General features: G+C 57.9%; 1 protein-coding gene across 4 annotated transcripts; it reads right to left on the bottom strand.

The window, feature by feature from the left end:
* Positions 1-467: 467 nt before the first annotated feature.
* On the bottom strand, positions 468-9,456 carry PPP1R1B (protein phosphatase 1 regulatory inhibitor subunit 1B). Of its 4 annotated transcripts, none has more exons than XM_020898170.2 (7): positions 8,762-9,456; positions 7,125-7,185; positions 6,845-6,864; positions 6,311-6,389; positions 3,028-3,222; positions 1,349-1,468; positions 468-1,260 (listed from the first exon to the last, which is right to left on the bottom strand). In XM_020898170.2, exons 1-7 carry the CDS (start codon positions 8,840-8,842, stop codon positions 1,211-1,213), a joined length of 606 nt encoding a protein of 201 aa, XP_020753829.1. In that variant the 5' UTR covers positions 8,843-9,456; the 3' UTR covers positions 468-1,210. The 4 variants fall into 4 exon arrangements, with proteins under 4 accessions (XP_020753829.1, XP_020753827.1, XP_020753830.1 ...); XM_020898168.2 differs by having other exon boundaries at positions 6,845-6,867; positions 8,762-9,446; XM_020898171.2 differs by having other exon boundaries at positions 6,311-6,386; positions 8,762-9,445.
* Between the last annotated feature and the right edge of the window lie 8,816 nt (positions 9,457-18,272).

Here is an 18,272-nt window from a genome sequence, read left to right as displayed (position 1 = left end):
GCCTGCAGCCCCGCCCCTTCTCCTCAGCCCCGCCCCCAAGCCTTCGGGCCCCACCCCCCAAGTCCGGAAGTGGGGAGTGCAGCCAAAGTTAGGCTTGAAAAGAGCTTCCTAACGGAAGGGGGAGTTGGAAAGAAGCCCAGAGACATCATCCTTGTTGGGCCACGAAAGCCTGGCACTGTGGAGAAAAAGGATCTTCCCGAGGGGAGGCGTGGGGGGTGGGGACGGGTCCTTTGTAGGATTTCAATTACTCTTGAAGGACTCCTCTCCCCCACCCCTTTCAGCCATCCTTAGCGGGATCTAGAACTCCTAAGGTCTTTCCCAAGAAGGTTTGGAGCTTGTCTGCAGTCAAGGCTCCAAGCTAGAGGACTGGACACTAGGGTCGAGGACCTGACTCTTGGATGACTACCACAAAGGGAAACCTGTGACCTCCTCCCTCTCCTTTCCCCTGAAAGAGAAGTCTCAGCACAGTTATTTACAAAGATTTATTACAGGTTCAACCAGGAGTCAGGGAAGAGGGGAAGGGGACAGAGCAGCTGGAGGACAAGGAGAGCCTGGCTCCCCCACCTTGTGCCCCCATAAGGACTTATTCTAGGCGGCATTCCTGGCATCAAAGCACACAGAAAATGCAACAAAGCAGTCTCTGCCAGTCTGTCTTCCAGGCACCCAAGCTGGGGAGCAGGTGATAAGGGGGAAGATTTACCAAAAGTTGAGGCCATGGAAAAGATGCCTGAATTCTGGGCCCTGGTAGAAGGCAGTGAAGGGGTGATGACTTGGAATTGCTCAAGGGATGGAGAAAGATCTGTGGGCACTTACAAATTCTTAGTATCCTTTTCCCCCAGATCTTAGGGTCTTGCCCTGTGGGTTTCCTGTGCCCAGGGGAGAGGGTCTAGGGAGTAGAATTGTGAAGGATGAATCTTTGTCCCCTATTTACTGGATTTCCCAATGCAAGCTCTCCCATCCCACCTCCCGCTGGGTGTATGGGGGAATGACTGGCAGGGGTAGGCATAAGGCAGCAAGTGCCCAGGGACTCTGGGCATCAGCCAAAGGTAGGCAGACAAGCAAACACAGACCAGCCTTAGTCTTCTAAGGTCAGAAGCCGCAGCCCTAGCAAGTGAGGGGCAGGGTACAAAATAGGGTGTGAACAGAGTGGGTTTCTGGAGAACATCAATGTCTCCCCCCACTTCCTTCCAGGAGATGCAGGGCTGGGTGCCTATGTGCCAGGCTCAGGGTGGGCAGGGCGCTGTGGCTCCTCCCCGGGTTCTGCAAAGCAAGCAGAGAGACTTAGGGCCTGGCCATGCCCACTAAGATCCCAGCCCTGCCTCCTCAGCCCCCCACTCCCAAGTCTCACCATTCACTGCTGGGTCTTCCACTTGGTCCTCAGAGCTTCCATCTCTCTGGGGCCCATCCAGAGGAGGCGGGCGTTCCCAGGGACCCTCCAGACCTTGGCCATAAGTTGTCTTCTGCCCAGCTGGGGACAGGAAAGAAGGGATAAAAACACGAGCTCTGAGTATCCATCTAGCTGCCCTAGAACATGAGCCAAGTCCAGCCGCTGGCTGAGACTAAGCTTTCTGAGGGTGTCATGGTGTAGTGGAGTGAGCACTGGACTAAGTACCTCCCGTGACTAACCACATGTCTTAGATAAGTCATTATTACCTCTCTGAAGGGGCTGGTAGGAGGGAAGTTCTGTAGACTGCCTTAAATAATAGTTAACACCCAGTGCCTAGCACCTAGGAGCCACTCCAGGCTTGGTGGCAACTGATATTTGTTCCTTGGTCATCTTGCCATTTGACCCACTGCCCTGCCACTTTCCTGAGAGAACAGTCTCCTCTCACCTCCTCTTCACCTGTTCTGGAGGTGTCAGTGGGAGTCAACTCTTCCAGCTGAAGCTTTTGCTCCCACATCTGATGCCCCCAGCACCGATGCAGAGCAGAGGCCTATGCCATTTTGAGGCGGGGTGCAAAGAGTGGACACTGCAAGCAGTGATGGTTGGTTATTTCTCATCCCCATAAATAATGGGACCAAACATTGAATATGCATTCAGAGGGTTAGAAGTGGCCAGGCATGGAAAAAATAGCCCTGGGAGGGGCTGAGATCTTCCTGCCTAGGAATTCTTTGGGTCTTGGGACCCGGCTCTGTAGATCTTGGGATCTGGGGTCTGTAGCTCTGAGGCCTTCTGTGTAGGTCTTAGGCCCCTCACTGGCCTCTGTCTTCCCAGGCAGTTGGGGTTGGAGGTGCAGACAACCGGGTTGGTTCTTGAATCCTAGATTCTCCATCCAGACACTAGAGGGCACCCTCTCACCTCCCGCCTGCTGCTGCTGCAGCTGCCGCTAAGTCGCTTCAGTCGTGTCCGACTCTGTGCGACCCCAGAGACGGCAGCCCACCAGGCTCCCCCGTCCCTGGGATTCTCCAGGCAAGAGCACTGGAGTGGGTTGCCATTTCCTTCTCCAGTGCATGAAAGGGAAAAGTGAAAGTGAAGTCGCTCAGTCGTGTCCGACTCTTCGCGACCGTCCGTGAGATTTTCCAGGCAAGAGTCCTGGAATGGGGTGCTCACCTCCAGCCTAGGAAATTAGAAAAGCAGGAGAGAACCACAGGTTCCCTGAGAGACCTTATCAACCAGTCCTGTGTCTCCCAGCAGAGACCACATCCTGTATCCAGAAATGCAGGCGATGGGGGCCCTGGACACTCTTAGTCCTCTATCCCTCATCTCTTTACACCTCCCAGTGGCCATGGATGGGAAGTCCTTTCTTGGGTCTCGCCTCAAACCTCATGTAGCCTTGCCTTAATTCTTAGGGAAGAGAGGAATTACTAGGGAAAACCTGATAGGGAGAAGGACGGAATCAAGGATGGGAACAGCCCAGGTGTCAGGTAAAGCTGAGTGCGAGGCATCCTGTAGGGTGAGAGAGTAAGAAGGCCCTTTACATGTGGGAGAAACTGTAAACGGGGAGGGGGTGTCCCAGGACACTCAAGGAGGACCCCACCCAAGCCCATGGTTGGTGAAACTCAGGCTTCACAGCCCCTTCCGCTTACCAGACCCCCTGCTGCCCTTCAGGACTTCCGCCTGGCTGTCCTCCTCCTCTTCATCATCCTCCTCTTCTTCCTCCTCTTCCTCTCTCGGGTAGCCCAGTTCCCGCAGCTCCCCCAGCTCATCCTCCTCCTCCGAGGCCTGGTTCTCACCCAGGTTGCTGATGGATTGCAGGTGAGACTCAGCAATGCGCTGCACGGCTGGCACAGGGGGGCCAGGAAGGCACGGGTCAGCCAGGCCCGAGAAGCAGCCCACGGAGCAGGAGAGGCACGTGGCCCAACCCCAGCCTCCTTCCTGGGGGCCTGGGGCAGAGCTAACCCCCGCAGGGGTCTAGTTCAAACACTACAGGCTGCTGCTCAGCCTGCTGGGGGCCAGACCAGGGCAGAAGCAGCAGGGGGTAGACTCTTGATCATGTTTGGCTCTTAAGCTGTCCAAAGATGCTGGGCCCCAGAGGCCAGCCCCAGGCATCTCCCCGCGCCGTAGGGTGCCAAGCTGGACAAGACCAGGCGGGCACAGCAACAGCTTAACATTCCTGGCTGGGGAGCTTGTCTACCAGCTACAGCCCCTGGAGAAGGCACGGGACTGGTGGGCCGGGCCCTGAGGCATTTGCCCCTTTCAGTTTCTAGGGGAGTGTGCAGCCTGCTCACCGCTCACCCGGATCCTGCCTGCTGCCCCATACTGGGCTTGGTCCCCACTCCCTGGCAGCGCTCCATCATAGATGCTACGCCACACACCCCTGCCCCAGACTCTAAGAGGCAGGAACAGTTCTGAGACTGAGGACACAATAGTCTGCAGCCAGTGACGTCCTTGCCTGGGGATGCAGCCTGCTCAGACACGGCCCCCACAATCTTGACCCACATCCCCAAGCTTCAGCTCCCTCTGCAGTGACCTAGAAAGCAGCAGACACCACCCACCCCCCCAACACCACCAAGGCCTGCTGGGATAGGACCTAGGAAGGGAACAGTGTGGGCAGCTGGAGAGAACTTTCCAAAAGATGGAAAGGACGAGGGGGTTCAGAGATAAAGGCCAGGACTGGAGGACTCTGGGAGAAAAGCAGGAGTGAAGGGGGCCCTGGGAAGTGTGGCCGGGGCAGAGGCAGCAGGGGACCAGGAGCTGGTGGGATTTAGAACTCTCGGGTCACTGAACTAGAGGCCCAGAGACCAGATGCTGATGGACTAGGGGCTGGGGTTGCTGCAGCTACTTCCTAATCTGCAGGCAGCCCCTCCCCTCAGAAAGCCCGAGGGGGCAGATCCAGGCTGGAAACCTGTACAGGGAGCAGGGCCCGGCGCTCCTGCCAACGCAGGGACAGGCACAGAGGGTGTATTGTGCTTGCCCGCTGCCCCGTCTGGCCCCGAGCTCCACCCAGTGCCTCCTGCTAACTCTGGGCAAACTACCCAGGCAATAAAAGCGCAATAAATCGCCCTTCCCTGTCCTTGGGGACTCAGCAAAGCTTCACCTTGAGCCAAGTGCAAGAGCTCGGCCTTGGAGAGCCCCCTTCAAGCCAAGACTCGGTGTCCGCCCTTCCTCGCGGACTCTAGGCTTCTCCCCCGACAAATCCCCCAACACTGCCAAGGGGCTTTACTTTGCCCAGAAAGGGCGAAACCCACAACACACAGTGCCCTGGAAGTTCAGAAGGGTCCTCTGAGGGTTGGGGAAAGGAGGAAGGAGAGGAGGTGGCAGCTCGAGCAGCCGGGGGAGGAGAGTTCAGTGCTTCAGTTCGTGAGCCACAGCGACGACAATAGGTGTGTGCAGCGCCCCGTGAGAGCCTCCCGCATGCCTCGCCTGCCTCGTGCCTCTCGGGGCTCTCCGGGGTCTTACCCCCTCTGCCTCCCGATTGCCTCCTTCTCTCTCTCTCTCCAGCTCTGGGACCCTGAACTCCCCCCCCAACTCAAGGCTCCCTTTTGGAAGCTCCAAGGTCCCCAGCACAGCCCCTCTCCTGGCCCCCTCCCAGGTTGCAGCCCAAAGGGGCCGTGGGGGTGGGGGCACATTCTGGCCAAGGCAGGCTGCCTGGGCAGCACCCTGGTCTGTTCTCTTCACCCCCGCCTGCTGCCCCTTGCTCACAATCAGGAGTCGAAGGGTGGTTCTTCCCTCTCACATCCACTTGCCCCCTACTCAGCCCAGGGTGCGGAGGAGAGAGACTTCTCATGTTCTCTCCTGAGAAGACGGCACCTCCTCCCTCATGCCTGCTTCAGGGGCTGGCCTTCCCCACATCCCCACAGGTCGGAAGGCCTTCTGAAAACTACACCCAGTGCCCACTTGCTGTCTCCACATCTTCTCTCCTCTCCTAATTCTCTCTGCTCCCATCTGAGGCAGGCAGGCTGATAGCTGCACCTGTTGACCTTGGCCGGTGGTTGGGAGCTCACTAAACCCACCCAATCAAGCTCTCAGCACACCCTTCTGCACACCCTTCCGGCCTCCCTCTCTCCCTCCATGGGAGGAGGGGGCTGGCCAGGCCAGAAGAGCTGGAGCTGATCTGGGGGTGGGAAGGCATCCTAAGGCTTAGTGAGGAAAGGACCCTCCCCACACCCCCACCTGGCCCACCAACTTGTCTCTCCCTCAGCTCCCCCGCTGGAAGCCAAGTCTCCAGGCAGCCCTGAAGACCCCCTGTGATTTCACACCTGCTCCTCCGTGCACACCTTCCTCCCTCTTCCTGGAATACCCCTCCGTGCCTGGCTCGCCTGTTGAATTCCTACCCATCCTTCAAGTCCCCTCTCCTCTGTAGCTCTCCTGGATGCTTTGAGGTGAAGGGCCCCAGGAGGGCCTTATTCCACCCTCACCAGGGGGGCCTGGCATACACTAGGCGCTCCATAAGAGAGTGCTATAGGAGTGACCTGCCTTTGGGGATTGAAAGGAAAAGCAGGAACAGAAGAAGCATCGGTGTGCAGACCTGTGCGAAAGGCCAGGGAACGGGAGGGGAGAGCAAGGGGTGCGACCCTAAGAAGGTGCCCTGGGGGCGAGGGTGGGGGAGGTGTTTCAGCGCATGCTTGCAGAGGCGGCAGAGAGCTGAGTCCCTTTATGTCGATGCCTACTTGTTATGTACCTCTTTTCTTTCAACCCCGAAGCCTGATTTTCAGACCCACACCACCCTTTTCAGCCTCAGGGCGCCTTGTTTTTCCAAGGCCACAGTAAGAAGGAATTGATCTCTAAGTAGGGGTTGGGGTGGGTGCACAAGACAATCCCTCCCCATCAACAAAAGCTCAATGCTCCCGCCCACCCCGTCCTGCACACCCAGTGTCAGCCCAGTTCCAGGGGTCAAGGGGACAGGCAGACCGTGGGTTGGGGGAGTACCTTTCAGCGAGGGAGGTGTGTAGGCACAGGGATTGGGTCTCTTCGACTTGAGGTGGTGCCCCTCTCCTGAGGCTCTCTGCTGGGGAAGTGCCAGGTTAAATGGGCTCACAGAGACCCTTGGTCCTGTAACCCTCCCTCCATTCCATTTCCCCACCCCCCCACCCCTCCCCCACCCCCGCCAGCTGCCCAGGGCAACTGCATTGACTGGTCCAGCCTCGGCTCTAGGTCCGGGCAGGCGCTGCTCCCACACCCCACACCCAGGCTGAGGCCACCTGGTGGTTTTGGGAGGGGCACTGTAGCCACGACCTGGCTCAGGATGGGACCCTGGATTCTGGAGGCCCAGCCTGAGTCTGAGCAGAGCAAAGACAAGGGTAGAGGAGGATCTGCATCCTGGCACCAGGCATTCTCACCAAGGTGCCAATTGATATGTTAATATCCTCCTGGGTGGCACCCTGAGCTAGCTGGGAAGTAATCCTGTCCACCCCATCACAAAGGGCCTGGCCTCCCTCCTTCCAGCTGCCCCTGGAAACTCACCTGGTGGGGTGAGGCCTCCTCTTCTGGGGAGCCAGGAAAAAGAAGAGAGAAAGAATCCGAATTATTGGTACTTTCCCCCAAAGTTCAGTCAGTCTCTGGGCCCTTTCCTTCCCGGGGTTGGGAGGTGCCTGGTCAATAAATGAGCCCAGTGGAGTTGGGCTCCTGGACCTTAACCCCCCATCCTCCATTCAGTCTCCTACTCAAGGGACTTTGGCAGGGGCCCCCAGAAAGCATCGCTGTTAGGGTGGGGCTAGGACTAGGGGACAGGGAAGGGGCCCACCTGGTGAGGAGTGCTCTGAGAGCCGGAACAGCATGGCAGGGGTTGGTCTCCTGCGCCGGATCTAAGGAGACGAGACGGGGAGAAGGGAGGGCAGGACTCTTGCAGCCCACTCCCCACCCCCCACCCAGGCAGCAGGGAACAAACTGTGCTTTGGAGTCCCCAGGGAACCTTTGAATCAAAGACTGTCAGAGCTGAAAGGGACTCCAGAGCTCACCGAACCCCCTCACTTTACCGAGGTGAAAACCCAAGGCTCAGAGAGTTTTAGCAAAGAGGTCAAAGCCACACAGCACGGCAAGGCAGAGAAGGGCAAGAAAAGCCCACCTCTGGCTGCCAGCCAATGGCCGCCTCCCTCCGTGGTTACTCCAGAACTGCCACCTCCCTCGTTTCTTCCCCTGCCACGGCCCTCCCTCTCCCCTTGATAGAGACATCAGATCTCAGGACCCCACGCTGGCTGTGGAAGATGGCACTCACGTGGCCCTGCCCACCTAGGGCCAGCTCAGGGCTCCAAAGAAACCAGCCCCAGCTGCAGAGGGAGGCTGAGCCTCAACAGCAGGCACCTCCAACCTCACCCTGAGGCTCAGGCATGCGCCTGAGCCTCCGACTCCCTGGGCCTGGGTCTGGGCCCCTCTACAGTATCACTCAGGCTGTGGAACTCTTCACCCAGTGCTCATAAAACCTCCAAAGTCGCCCTCTTTGATACATAAGCCAAGCTGAAGTGGGGGGGCACTCAGTACTCCCAGTAACTCCCCCACCCTTCCCCCTAGCTTGGCAGTCAGATCCACTGTCAGTTAATTAGGTCCTCTTTGAGCTCCAGGGACATGCACAAAGAGAACCAGGTGAATTAAGCTGAAACTGCCACCTCCCCCTGACAATCTCCCAACACTGCCCTCCAGATCAAAAGCTGCTTGGGCCAGGGCCCAAACCGGTCTCCCCGCCGCCCCACCAAGCTCTGTCGGGTGCCAGCTGCTTCTCAACAACAGCAACAAGTGAATGGCTAAGTGGAGGGGGGGTGCCCGCACAAAACTCATGTCTCTTTCGCCATCAGGCCCCACATCTCATCCCCACCTTTGGAGGCCTCTGGTACCCAGTCCCCAGGAATGCTGTGCAGAGGACTCAGATGTCTGTCTTAGGACTTCCGCCTTCTGGGATGACTGGTCATCATTTCTCTCTCCACCCGCCCCCGCCTCGCCCATGTTGTGGCTTTATTAGAGGTCAGGACAAGGCTCGGGTGACCCCAGCCCAGGTATGCAGGGTGGGACTAGAGAGATGGCCAGAACGTGGGGCAGGCAGGCGCAAGCCCGCTTTGTATAACGGGTCGGTGGCCCATGTTTGTCATACCAGTGGTCCCCAAGGGACCCCAGGGAAGGAGGACACTGTGCAGGGTCCAGAGGACAGTCCTCCCTCTCTGGGGCCGCCGGGGAGTCTCCCGCCCCGGGATCAGGTGCGAGGTCCCGGAAAAGGGAAAAAGTTACAGGAGTCTCCGGTGAACTTCACGCGCTGCCCCGCGCCCCCGCTGCGTCCGAGGCAGGCCGGGCGCCCGCGTCCCCCAGGCCAGTTCGGATCCCCGAGCGCAGAGGAGTCGGGGAGTGGGGGTAGGGTAGGGGGGCGCTGCCAGGGGTGGGGCGCAGCCCCCTTACCATCTCCACCTGGCGGGGGTCGAGCTGGCTGGGGGGCGCGGGCACGGAGAACTGGATCTTCTTGCGGTCCTTGGGGTCCATGGCGGGCGGGGCGCGCGTCGTGGGGTCTCGGGCTGCGATCCCGGCTCCGCTCCCCCGCGCTGCTTCGGGCGCCGCGGTGGCAGCGGGCTGAGTGCGGCAGAGAGGAGCTGGAGGGCTGTTCACGCACAGATAAAAATACCGCGCCGGCGAGGGGAGGGCGCGCGGGGGTGGGGGGCGGCCGCCGGCTCGCGGCTCTGGGGCCCCTGGGTGCCTCGGTCCCCCGGCGCCCGCACCTCGGGCTCGCGGGTCTGGTCTCTGTCCCTCCTTCCCTCGCTCTCTGTCTTTCCAACCTTCCTCGATCTCCCTCGCTCCCTCTCCGCGAGTCTCCCTCTGTCTCTGCTTCGCTCCTTCTCTCCGGGTCTCGCCCTCCGGCCCCAGCCTTGGGGTCCCCAGCCCGTCCCCTCGGCCTGGGACTGGCGCCCCGGCGCTTGGTGGGAGGGCTCAGGAGACCGCGGCCAATGGGCGCCGAGGAGCCTGTTCTCCCGGGCCGGGAGGAGGGCGGGGAGAGTGAGCCGGGACCGCGGGAGCGGCCTGGGGGCCCCCTGCCGACTCCCCAGAACTTGAAGCTGCATTATTGATGGAGTCCAGCAGGGAGGATAATGGGGGGAGGCCGAGGGGAGAGGGGCCGCGGGGCCCTGGGACTCTGACTTTAACCCCTTCCTGGTCTGGGTGCTTGGAGTTTCGCGGGGAGGCTGTGAGGTCGTGGAGAGAATAGCACCAGCGTGTCACGCTGTGAATGGGGGTGTCCTAGAAAGCGAGTGAGCGTGAAGGAGCGGGGTGTGCGTGGGAGGACACATGTCAGTCATCATGGCAGGGAGTGTGTGAAAGTGAGTGCCAGGGGCCCTGCGGGCGCCTGAAGCTGGGGAGTGTGTGTGTGTGGGGGGGGTCCGAGTGGTGAGAGAGTCTACGTGAGTGTGTGAGAGTGTCAGGGATGCAGGTGTGAGTGGCAGGGTGTGGGAAGGCCGTGTGTGCACGGGGGAGGATGTCAGAGGCTGTCACGGTGATGGGCAGGCTGTGCCAGCTCGCAGCGGGGTGGGAGCGCCGTATGCACAGGTCCAGCAGGAAGAGTAGAGGGGGGTAAGGTGTGATCCTGGGAGGGCTCTTGTGGGGGCGGGGGGAATGTGTCCATGCTGTGAGGTACCCCAGATTCACGTGTCTCCTGCCTGTTCTCCCCAGATACGATGTGGGGGAGACAGAGCCAGCTCAGGGGGATAGGGTTGGGGGAGTTGAGGTGTACACGTGCCATCACGTGTGAGTTTGGTGCAGGAATAGAGCAAGGGGAGAGGTGTGTGTGTGCTCATTTGGAGGTGTGAGCCTCTCTTTCTCTGCAGAGGTGTTTGCATGTGTCTCTGAAGGGGGGAAAGGGGAGGAGATGGCCCTGTGGTTTGGAGTGGCCCTGTTTATTTATCATCTGGTGCTGGGTGCCTTGGCAGGAACTGGTGTTTCCCTCCTCGGGCCCAGGGCTGAGGGTCTGAGTGCCACTCTGAGCGGGTGTGTGTGTGTAGACTTGTACGTGTGTGTGTCTTCCTGGGGCTGTGTGTGCCTTGGCTCTCTTCTCTCCTGGTCACGCTCAGGCCTGGAACAGTCAGAGGCCCCCCTCCCCCAGCCAGCAACTTTTCCACTCCCAGGCCAAGCACGCTGGGCCCTTGGCAGAGTGAGAAGGAAGCAAAAGGCCAGCGGAGTCTTGTGAAAATGGGGTCAGGGGCACGGCGCAGCACCCCAGAGTCAGCGCCTACTCTGGTATGAGGAGAGGGAATGGGAGCAGAGCTTTGCCCATGGGCGCTGGAAGGCCTGGCCGCTGGGCGGCACCGCTCCCCCACCCTCAGGCCTGGCTCAAGTCCTGCTGTGTTTGTTGACTTTTATGCTTGTGGGGAAAGAGCCAGATGCTAGGTCCCTGGCCCTGGGGTGTGGGCCTCTGGCAGTCCCTGGCTTGGCCCAGACCCCTCTGTCAGATGGGTTGTGGTGGGAGGTGGTAAACACCAATTTGGCAGTGCCCTGGAGGGAAAATGAGGAGGTCACAAGGGTCAGAAGGGGCACAGGAAAGGCATGGCCCAGGCAGTAACCTGTGTGGCCACTGGGCCAAGAGGAGGCTGAGAGATCTGTGGCTTCCAGTGCTTAGGGGGGTAAGAAGGTCCTGGGTGGGGTGAAGGGGACAGAAGACCGCTGGACAGATAATGAGAGGACAAGGACAGGGAGACATCGCTCCCAGGGGAACCTCAGGGCCCATTGGAGCTGAGAAGGCCCTTGGGACCACAGTTGATGAGGCTCCTTTGGCCAGGGAGGGCCTGTTCACAGAGGTTCTGCCGAAAGGGTTGGAGTTCTGGGTGGCTCTGAATCAGGAAAAGCTCCCTAGACCCAGGCTGGGGCAGCTGGAAGGGAGACTCTCCTCTCCTGGGTAACCCCGAAAGACGGGGTCTTCAGGCCTAGAGAGGAGGATCTTTTCCCTTTCTTCCAATCTTTACCCAGGCACCTGCAGCTCTGGCTGCTAAACCCTGGGGTCAAGCAGGATGGGGGAACTTGGCTCACAGGGGTACAGGCACGAGGGACAGACAGGAAGGAGAAGGAAGGAAGGATGGCAGAGACAAGAGGTGAAAGAGAAAGGAGGGGGAGGTAGGAAACGTGGAAAAGAAAGAGCGAGAAAACACATGGGAGAGATGGAGACAGAGAGAGAGGAAGCCTCACGACAGAGAGAGGCAGGAGACAGAGATGGAGAGAGAGTAAAAATAGCTCCACATTAAGATAATTGCAGCTCACAGCTCTGCCCTCCGTTAGGAATTAAATGAGGTTTTATTACTTTGATTTTTCTCTCCTGGATCCTACGCGACTTCTCAAGAACTTGGGGAAAAGTTTTTCAGGTGGGCGGCCAGGTGGCGGGGGCTGCGTGGGTGACAGAGGAGGGAGGGACAGGCACTTCTGGGGGCTGGGGGAAGTGTGGGCAGGGGCAAGGAGTGGGGAGGGCCTGGCGAGGATGGGGGAGTCCGGCTGGGGCTGGGAGAGGTGGCCAGGGTCAGGAATATCCCAGAGTAGCTGAGAAGCAAGGGGCCAGGGTGACCTCCCTTCTCTCTTAGAATTAATCATATGCAAATGAGATGTAAAAATAATGTGCCACTCCTTGGTTATTATTCTTGAGTTAGAAGCACAGGCAGTTGGGTCGAAGGAACAAATTCAAGACCTTGGTTGACTTAACTCTGATTGAGCAATGGGTCTTTCTGCTTGGACTAACCAAAAAAGTTTGTCATAGGGTGTCTGTTAACGTACAGAGCAGGTCTGATCACACTATTTTGAGCACACCAGTTCTCTCACATCATTGCCTGTTGCCTGCCACAGCACCCAGCATACAGGAGGCTCTACATTCACCTTCTCTGGAAGCGTGAAGCCTTTGCTCTCTTTTGGGGAGGCAGGGAGAGTGGACAATCTGAATATTCCCTCCCTTCTCCCAAGCAAGATACAGTCTCGTGGACAGAACATAAACTGCGGAGTTGGACAGACCTGGGGACTGTGTGATTTTAGACAATAAATGTTTTAGCCTCACTATGCCTGTTTCCTCCTGCCCCCAAACCCACCTCAATGGTACCTGTGACGATTCAAAAAGATAAAATTAATAAAGTCCCCAGCCCAAGGCAAGGCTCCTGGTCAGTATTCAGTAAAGATTCCAGCTTCTCTAGAGGGTTTCTCTGCTGGCTCAGATGGTACAGAATCTGCCTGCAATGCAGGAGACCCGGGTTCGATCCCTGGGTCGGGAAGATCTCCTGGAGAAGGGAATGCCTACCCACTCCAGTATTCTTGCCTGGAGAATCCCCATGGACAGAGGAGCCTGGCCGGGTCCGTGGGGTCCGTGGGGTCGCAAAGAGACGGACAAGACAGAGCAACTAACACTTTCCCAAGAGCGCTAGGGATGCAGTTCCTAAAGTGGCCAGCAGGTGGCAGAGCTGACCAGGGTTTGGGCTGCCGAGCTGCTGGCATTGCGGGTCCGTGGCTGGGCGTCACACTCCTGACCTTGACACCGTGGAGCTGAGTTTAGCTGGCTGGGTTGACACGTGGTATCTGGAAAGGAGGTCCCCAGAAGTCCTGGGAAGCAATCTTAGAGAAGCCAGGGAGCGTTAGCAGGGCACACTGGGGCATCTTTCCCTGCCACTGCTGGTGGTGAGGAGGGGGGAAATGGGGAGGGGGAAGAGGATGTTGGGGTCTCCAAGACCCGCCTCTGAGAAAACCCCTGGACACCGAGAGGAGAGAGCAAGGGCACTCGCGGTAGGGACACTGGTGACACCAGGACAGGAGGCAATCATCTGAGCATTCACTGACACACGTTCATTCATTCATCCATCATCCAACCCTTGGCCCGTTCAATAAATTCACATTCAGTGCCTTTAAAAAAAAACTCTATTGAATTACAGTTTATATGCTATAAAATGTATCAATAAAATGTAAATTAAAATACACATTTCTATGAGTTTTTAAAAATGTTATTCAACACATGACCACTGCCATCATCCTCAAATGTTCTCTTTTGCCCTATCCAAGTAAATCTCCCCTCCCCCCTTACTGGGTGTGTCTTAACTCTTAGCACACTATTTTGAGACATGTCCTACCCATTATCTATCTTTGCATCATCACCTTCATGCTATAGTGCCCAGAGTACAGTAGCACTAAATGCTGTAGAGGCAATGGCTTGAGGAATGAATCAATAGATAAATACATAAGTCATAGAAATTGGCATATAGAGAGCGTTACTCTGTTGTGGACACTGGGCTAGACCTTCTATATGTATTACCTCATTTAATCCTCAGTAGATTCACTCCATTTTACAGATGAGGGAAATGAGGCTCAGAACTTCTGCCCACAGCCTGGGTTCAAAGGCAGACCATCTGACTCCAGAATTCCCACTCTTACTGCTGTCTTTAATACATTCGGGATGGGCGAGTAGAAGAACTCTTGCATGCACTGAACTGGGCTTCTCCCTTGCTCTATATTGGTCCCAGTTTCTCTCTCTCTCAGCCCAGGTTGGACGGCTCTGGGTGGGAAGCAAAAATCAATGTGTGGAGGCTGCCCTCTGGTTGCAGATATGAGTATAGCGGTATCTGTGCCCTCTGGCGCCCCCAGGTGAGATGCTGATGAGAAGAATGAGCAAGCCGACAGCCCACAGCGGGGGCAGCCTCGGCCCCGGGCACCTGGAGACCCCCTGCTCTGGCCACTGCCTGGTGCCCCCCGAGGTGCCAGCTGAGGCTGCCCCCAAAGAACGCCAGCTGCCGGAGCCTGCCGCCTCCCACCCCCTCCACCAGCCTCACACACACTCCAATCCCGGTCCAGTCGGCTGCTTCCATTCCCTGAAGAAGAGGCCCTAAAGTTAAAACAGCTGTTAATTTATAAACCAATTTTTCCGTGACTGCTTAATAAATCGCCAGCAGCTGCTCTGCCCCCCCTCCTGCCCAGGCACCCGGCCCCGAGGGCTGCATGGAGAAGCTCAGAGCCGCCAGCCTGCCCCTCCTGCCTCCTTCCCCCAACTCGCTAACTTGCCCCCAATCTCCCAAGAACTGGGCATGTGTGGGGGAAACCCTGATGAAACCCCAGCTTCCCTGGGCTTCAGTGGGGTGGAAAGGGGAGGAGGATTTTTATGCAGCCCAAAGGCCATTCCAACACCCTCTAACCCCCAACCCACGACTGCCTGTCCCAGAGGGTAGATGTCAGAAGTTTCTTAGTTCCTGGGGAGATGCAGTGTCCCTATTCCCTAGAGAAATTCCCTGAGCAACTGGAAGGTGAAGGGACCCTGGACTCATCCCTGAGTGCACTGGAATCTCAGTTCCCGATTCAGGGTGGTCTCCCTGACAGATGCTAACAGACTCACTGACCCTGCTGTTCTCTCAAGGGGTGGGGGGGGGATGGGGGGCAAGGAATGCTGGGAGAGCTCCCTGTTCTGGGGAGATGCCCACACACACTCAGCCCCAGGATAATGAGAGGAGGGATCTGGGCCTTCAGAATATACACTTTGCCCAATTTCCACTAGCATATAAAAGGCACCATGAAAATCCACACAGGGTGGGGTGGGGGGGGGTCTTGTGAATGACAGACAGGAGACCTGTTCTTTTTATCTGCAAGTTCCAGGTGAAATGCCTGCTGCTACTGTGTTCTGCTACTGACTCTGCTAGGCAAAAGGGTCAATCTGGCCATGCCCCTATAGATACAAGGAGCTCAGTTGGAAATGGGGAATTATGTGGTAAAGCACATCAGATTGGGAGTTCAAATCCCTGTCTCCCACCTACTAGCTGTGTGACCTTGGGCAAATAACTTCTCTTTCTTTCCTCAGTGTCTCCATTTATAAAATAGGGACAATAATCACACAACTGTTGTGAAAATTAGAGGCATACAAAGTTCCTGGCACATAGTAGGTGCTTACAGTCATGTAACAGTGTTAGCTTTCTCATCCCTCTGCTGAGATGAGAGCAGAGACTGGATCTCCTAGCTCCCCACAAATAGCAAATCTTGGGGTGGGGGTGCTCAGGAGATTTCCAGGGGTGGGAGCAGATAGGCAGTCTGGGGACAAAATTCAGAAAAATTAACCAGGATTTCTGAGTTCTGTGGTTCTGACTGGGCTCTCTCATTCTGGGCCCTTCTGTTCCCTCACATTCCTCTGTCCCCACCTCCTCCTGACTCAGGTAGCCATGGCCTTTCCCCAGTCTGCTTCTTGGGAAAGAAGGAAGAGCTTCCATGCCACCCTACTCCTGGAGCCCCCACCTCTCAAAAAGTAAGTTGTCCCGACAGTCCGTCTAACGGAAATCCCTTCCATTTCTTCTCTTGTTCTAGTAGCTGTCAGGACCCTTTCCTGCCTGACCCCTGGAGACCTGCTGGCCTCTGTGGCTCACAGCCCAGTGTGAGCCTGGCTGACTACATCCCCCCTGTGCACCCAGAGCAACTTAGTCACCCTCTCTGAGCCTTGGGTTCCCTAGCTCTAGATTGGGGAGAATCCCAGTCCCTCCCTCTTGGGTTATATGAGACTCCACCCATGAAGTTCTTATCCTTACCACAGGGGACATGATGGTGGAGAGAGAAGTGGCAAAGGGTGGCAAAAAGAACCCAGGTGTCAAGACTGGACTGAAATCCCACTCCACTCCTCGCAGCTGAGTGACCTTGGGCAGATTGCTTAGCTGTCTCATGCCTGCGTTTGTGTTTCTCCATCCATGAAAGGGCCTTTGATAGACACTACGTCACTGGCGGGTTGTGAGCCACCTAGAATTCTCAGAACAGGTCTCCAACTAAATAAATGTTCCCCCAAATTAACAGTATGGTGAGCTGCTGTCACTATTACCGGCCCCACTAGAGCACTGACTCTCTTTAAGCCTTGCCCCACCAGGGGCTTGCCCATGTGGGATGAAGGTTGGAGGGTGAGTAGAACCAGGACTGAAGACTCTGGTGTTGGAGATCCCGGCTCAGGACAGGCCCAAAGCCTCCACTTCCTCAATGTCCCCACCTCTGACCCCCTAGAGCCTGGCTTGGGCTCAGTCAGGAGGCACAACCGTCTGCCTCCCTGAGTCAATGGTCCTGTGAAGCTGCCAGCCCCCTCCCTATGCCCAGGTCCTGACTACCTCCCAGGAAAAAAGGAGGGTCCCAGGGGCCCACTCAAGTCTAGGACTGCTCTGCCAGGGTGCCAGCTGGTGCCCATGGGGGTGGGGCAGCAGCTTGATCGTGTGGAAAGGGAAAGTTGGAGGTACCCCCAGCCTTGGTGGCCCCCATCAGAGACAGGATGAGACAGGATTAGGGCACCCAAGACATCCTGGAGGCTTTCTCCCCCTGGGGATCCGCTGGGGTGAGAGCTTAGCTTGGCCTGTCCGTGCCTTAGTTTACTCAGCCATCCTGGAGATGGAGACTTCATTTCTGTTTTCCTGGGGCCTCAAAGGCCTTGGCATTGGCCTCTCACAGCTCCTTGCCCTCTTTCCTTTCTTAAAGCAGCCAAGCTCGGCCTCCTCCTCTTCCTCCTCGCCTGGATTCTCGCCTTAGAAGGCACCCAGGAGGACCCTTCGCCCGGGATGGGAGGAGAAAAGCCAAGCCCGTGCCCTAGACCGCCTCTGCAGGGGGTAGGGCTGCACCTGCAAACCCGCCCAGGGCCGGGGTCGCCCCGCGCTCTGTGCCCCGCGCCCCTTCCCGCCGCCACTGGCCCTTTAAGAGCCTCTCCGCGCGAAGCCGTCCCGGATCAGCCAGAGAGACCATTAAAATTTTATGCAGAATGAAAATGGGCCAGGTCTCCAGCTTCCTCGCTCCCATCCAATGATTTATTACTCGCAAATACCACAGAACTAATTAGTATAGTAATTAATTAATACGCATTTGCATATTTGCATGTGCAATTAGTGCAGTGGAGTGATTACTGGGAGAATGAGGGGCCCCGGATTGTCAGATGTGAGGGGGAAGTGGCCTGGAAAAGAGTTAGTGGGAATGAACTTTGTAGGGAGCGCGAAGGCGGGGAGGGAGAGGGAGGCGAACGGGGCGAGGCGGGGGGGACGCCGGGGCGCTGGGCCACCTCTCGGGGCGCGGAGCAGCCGCGCGGGGCAGCGCAGGGTCCCGGCCCGCCCGCGGCCACCGGACGCCGGTCGAGGGTCGAGACCTGGGCGCCCCCCGGCCCGCCCGCGGCCCCGCCCCGCCCCCGCCGCGTGGCACGGCTCCAAGCGCGCGCCTGATTGTTATGCATTGTGTTTCTTGTCGCGAGCGGAGCCGGGCGGAATGGGGCTGGCACAAGCTGTTTCCCTGCCACGCGGCGGTGGCACCTTAAAGGGGCAGCGTCCTCTTCCCGCAGCCGCCCGCTCCCGCCTCCGCCCACCCCACCTCCCGGCTGCCCGTCTGACCCCTTTCCGGGAGACAACTGGCGGCCGGAGCCGGGCTCGGGGCGAGAGGGCGCGTGCCGAGGCCTCCCAGGAGGTGACGCGGCCCCACGGGGCTCGCGGCACGTGCCGAGGGAGCCCCGCGGCTGCAGGGCAGGCTGCGAGCCGGGAACCGGCGGCGGGGCGCGCCAGGTCCTCTGCTGGGCACGCGGCGGGGGTGATGAGGAGAGATCCGGGAGAAAGCTGGAGTGAGAAGGACAAGGAGGAGGAGTGCCAGGAGCTTCCTCATAAGACACCACTTCGCTTCCAGTCCTCTCAAAGATTCTGTGCGGCAGGGCTCCCTATTCCCACTTTACAGAGGGAAAAACGGAATGACCTGGCAGGTGGCTAGTGATCAAGCTGTAAACCGGGGGTTCCAGCTGGTTTGTCCATCCCAAGTGCTCAAGTTGGAGCCAAGGGCCGGAGGGAAGAGTGACATTTCCCCAGAGGGCATCAGGGAGGGCTTCCTGGTGAAGGAAGCATCTCACCAAACCTGCAAAGCTGAGGAGAGCACCGCCTAAAGGAGCTGAAGAAAGAGGGATACTGGATGGATAAACCCCATGTTTGAAGTGACTGCACGTTTC

The sequence above is a fragment of the Odocoileus virginianus genome, chromosome 17 (assembly GCF_023699985.2).
Source record: "Odocoileus virginianus isolate 20LAN1187 ecotype Illinois chromosome 17, Ovbor_1.2, whole genome shotgun sequence".
Classification (NCBI taxonomy): domain Eukaryota; kingdom Metazoa; phylum Chordata; class Mammalia; order Artiodactyla; family Cervidae; genus Odocoileus; species Odocoileus virginianus.
This window is presented reverse-complemented; position numbering and strand designations above follow the sequence as displayed.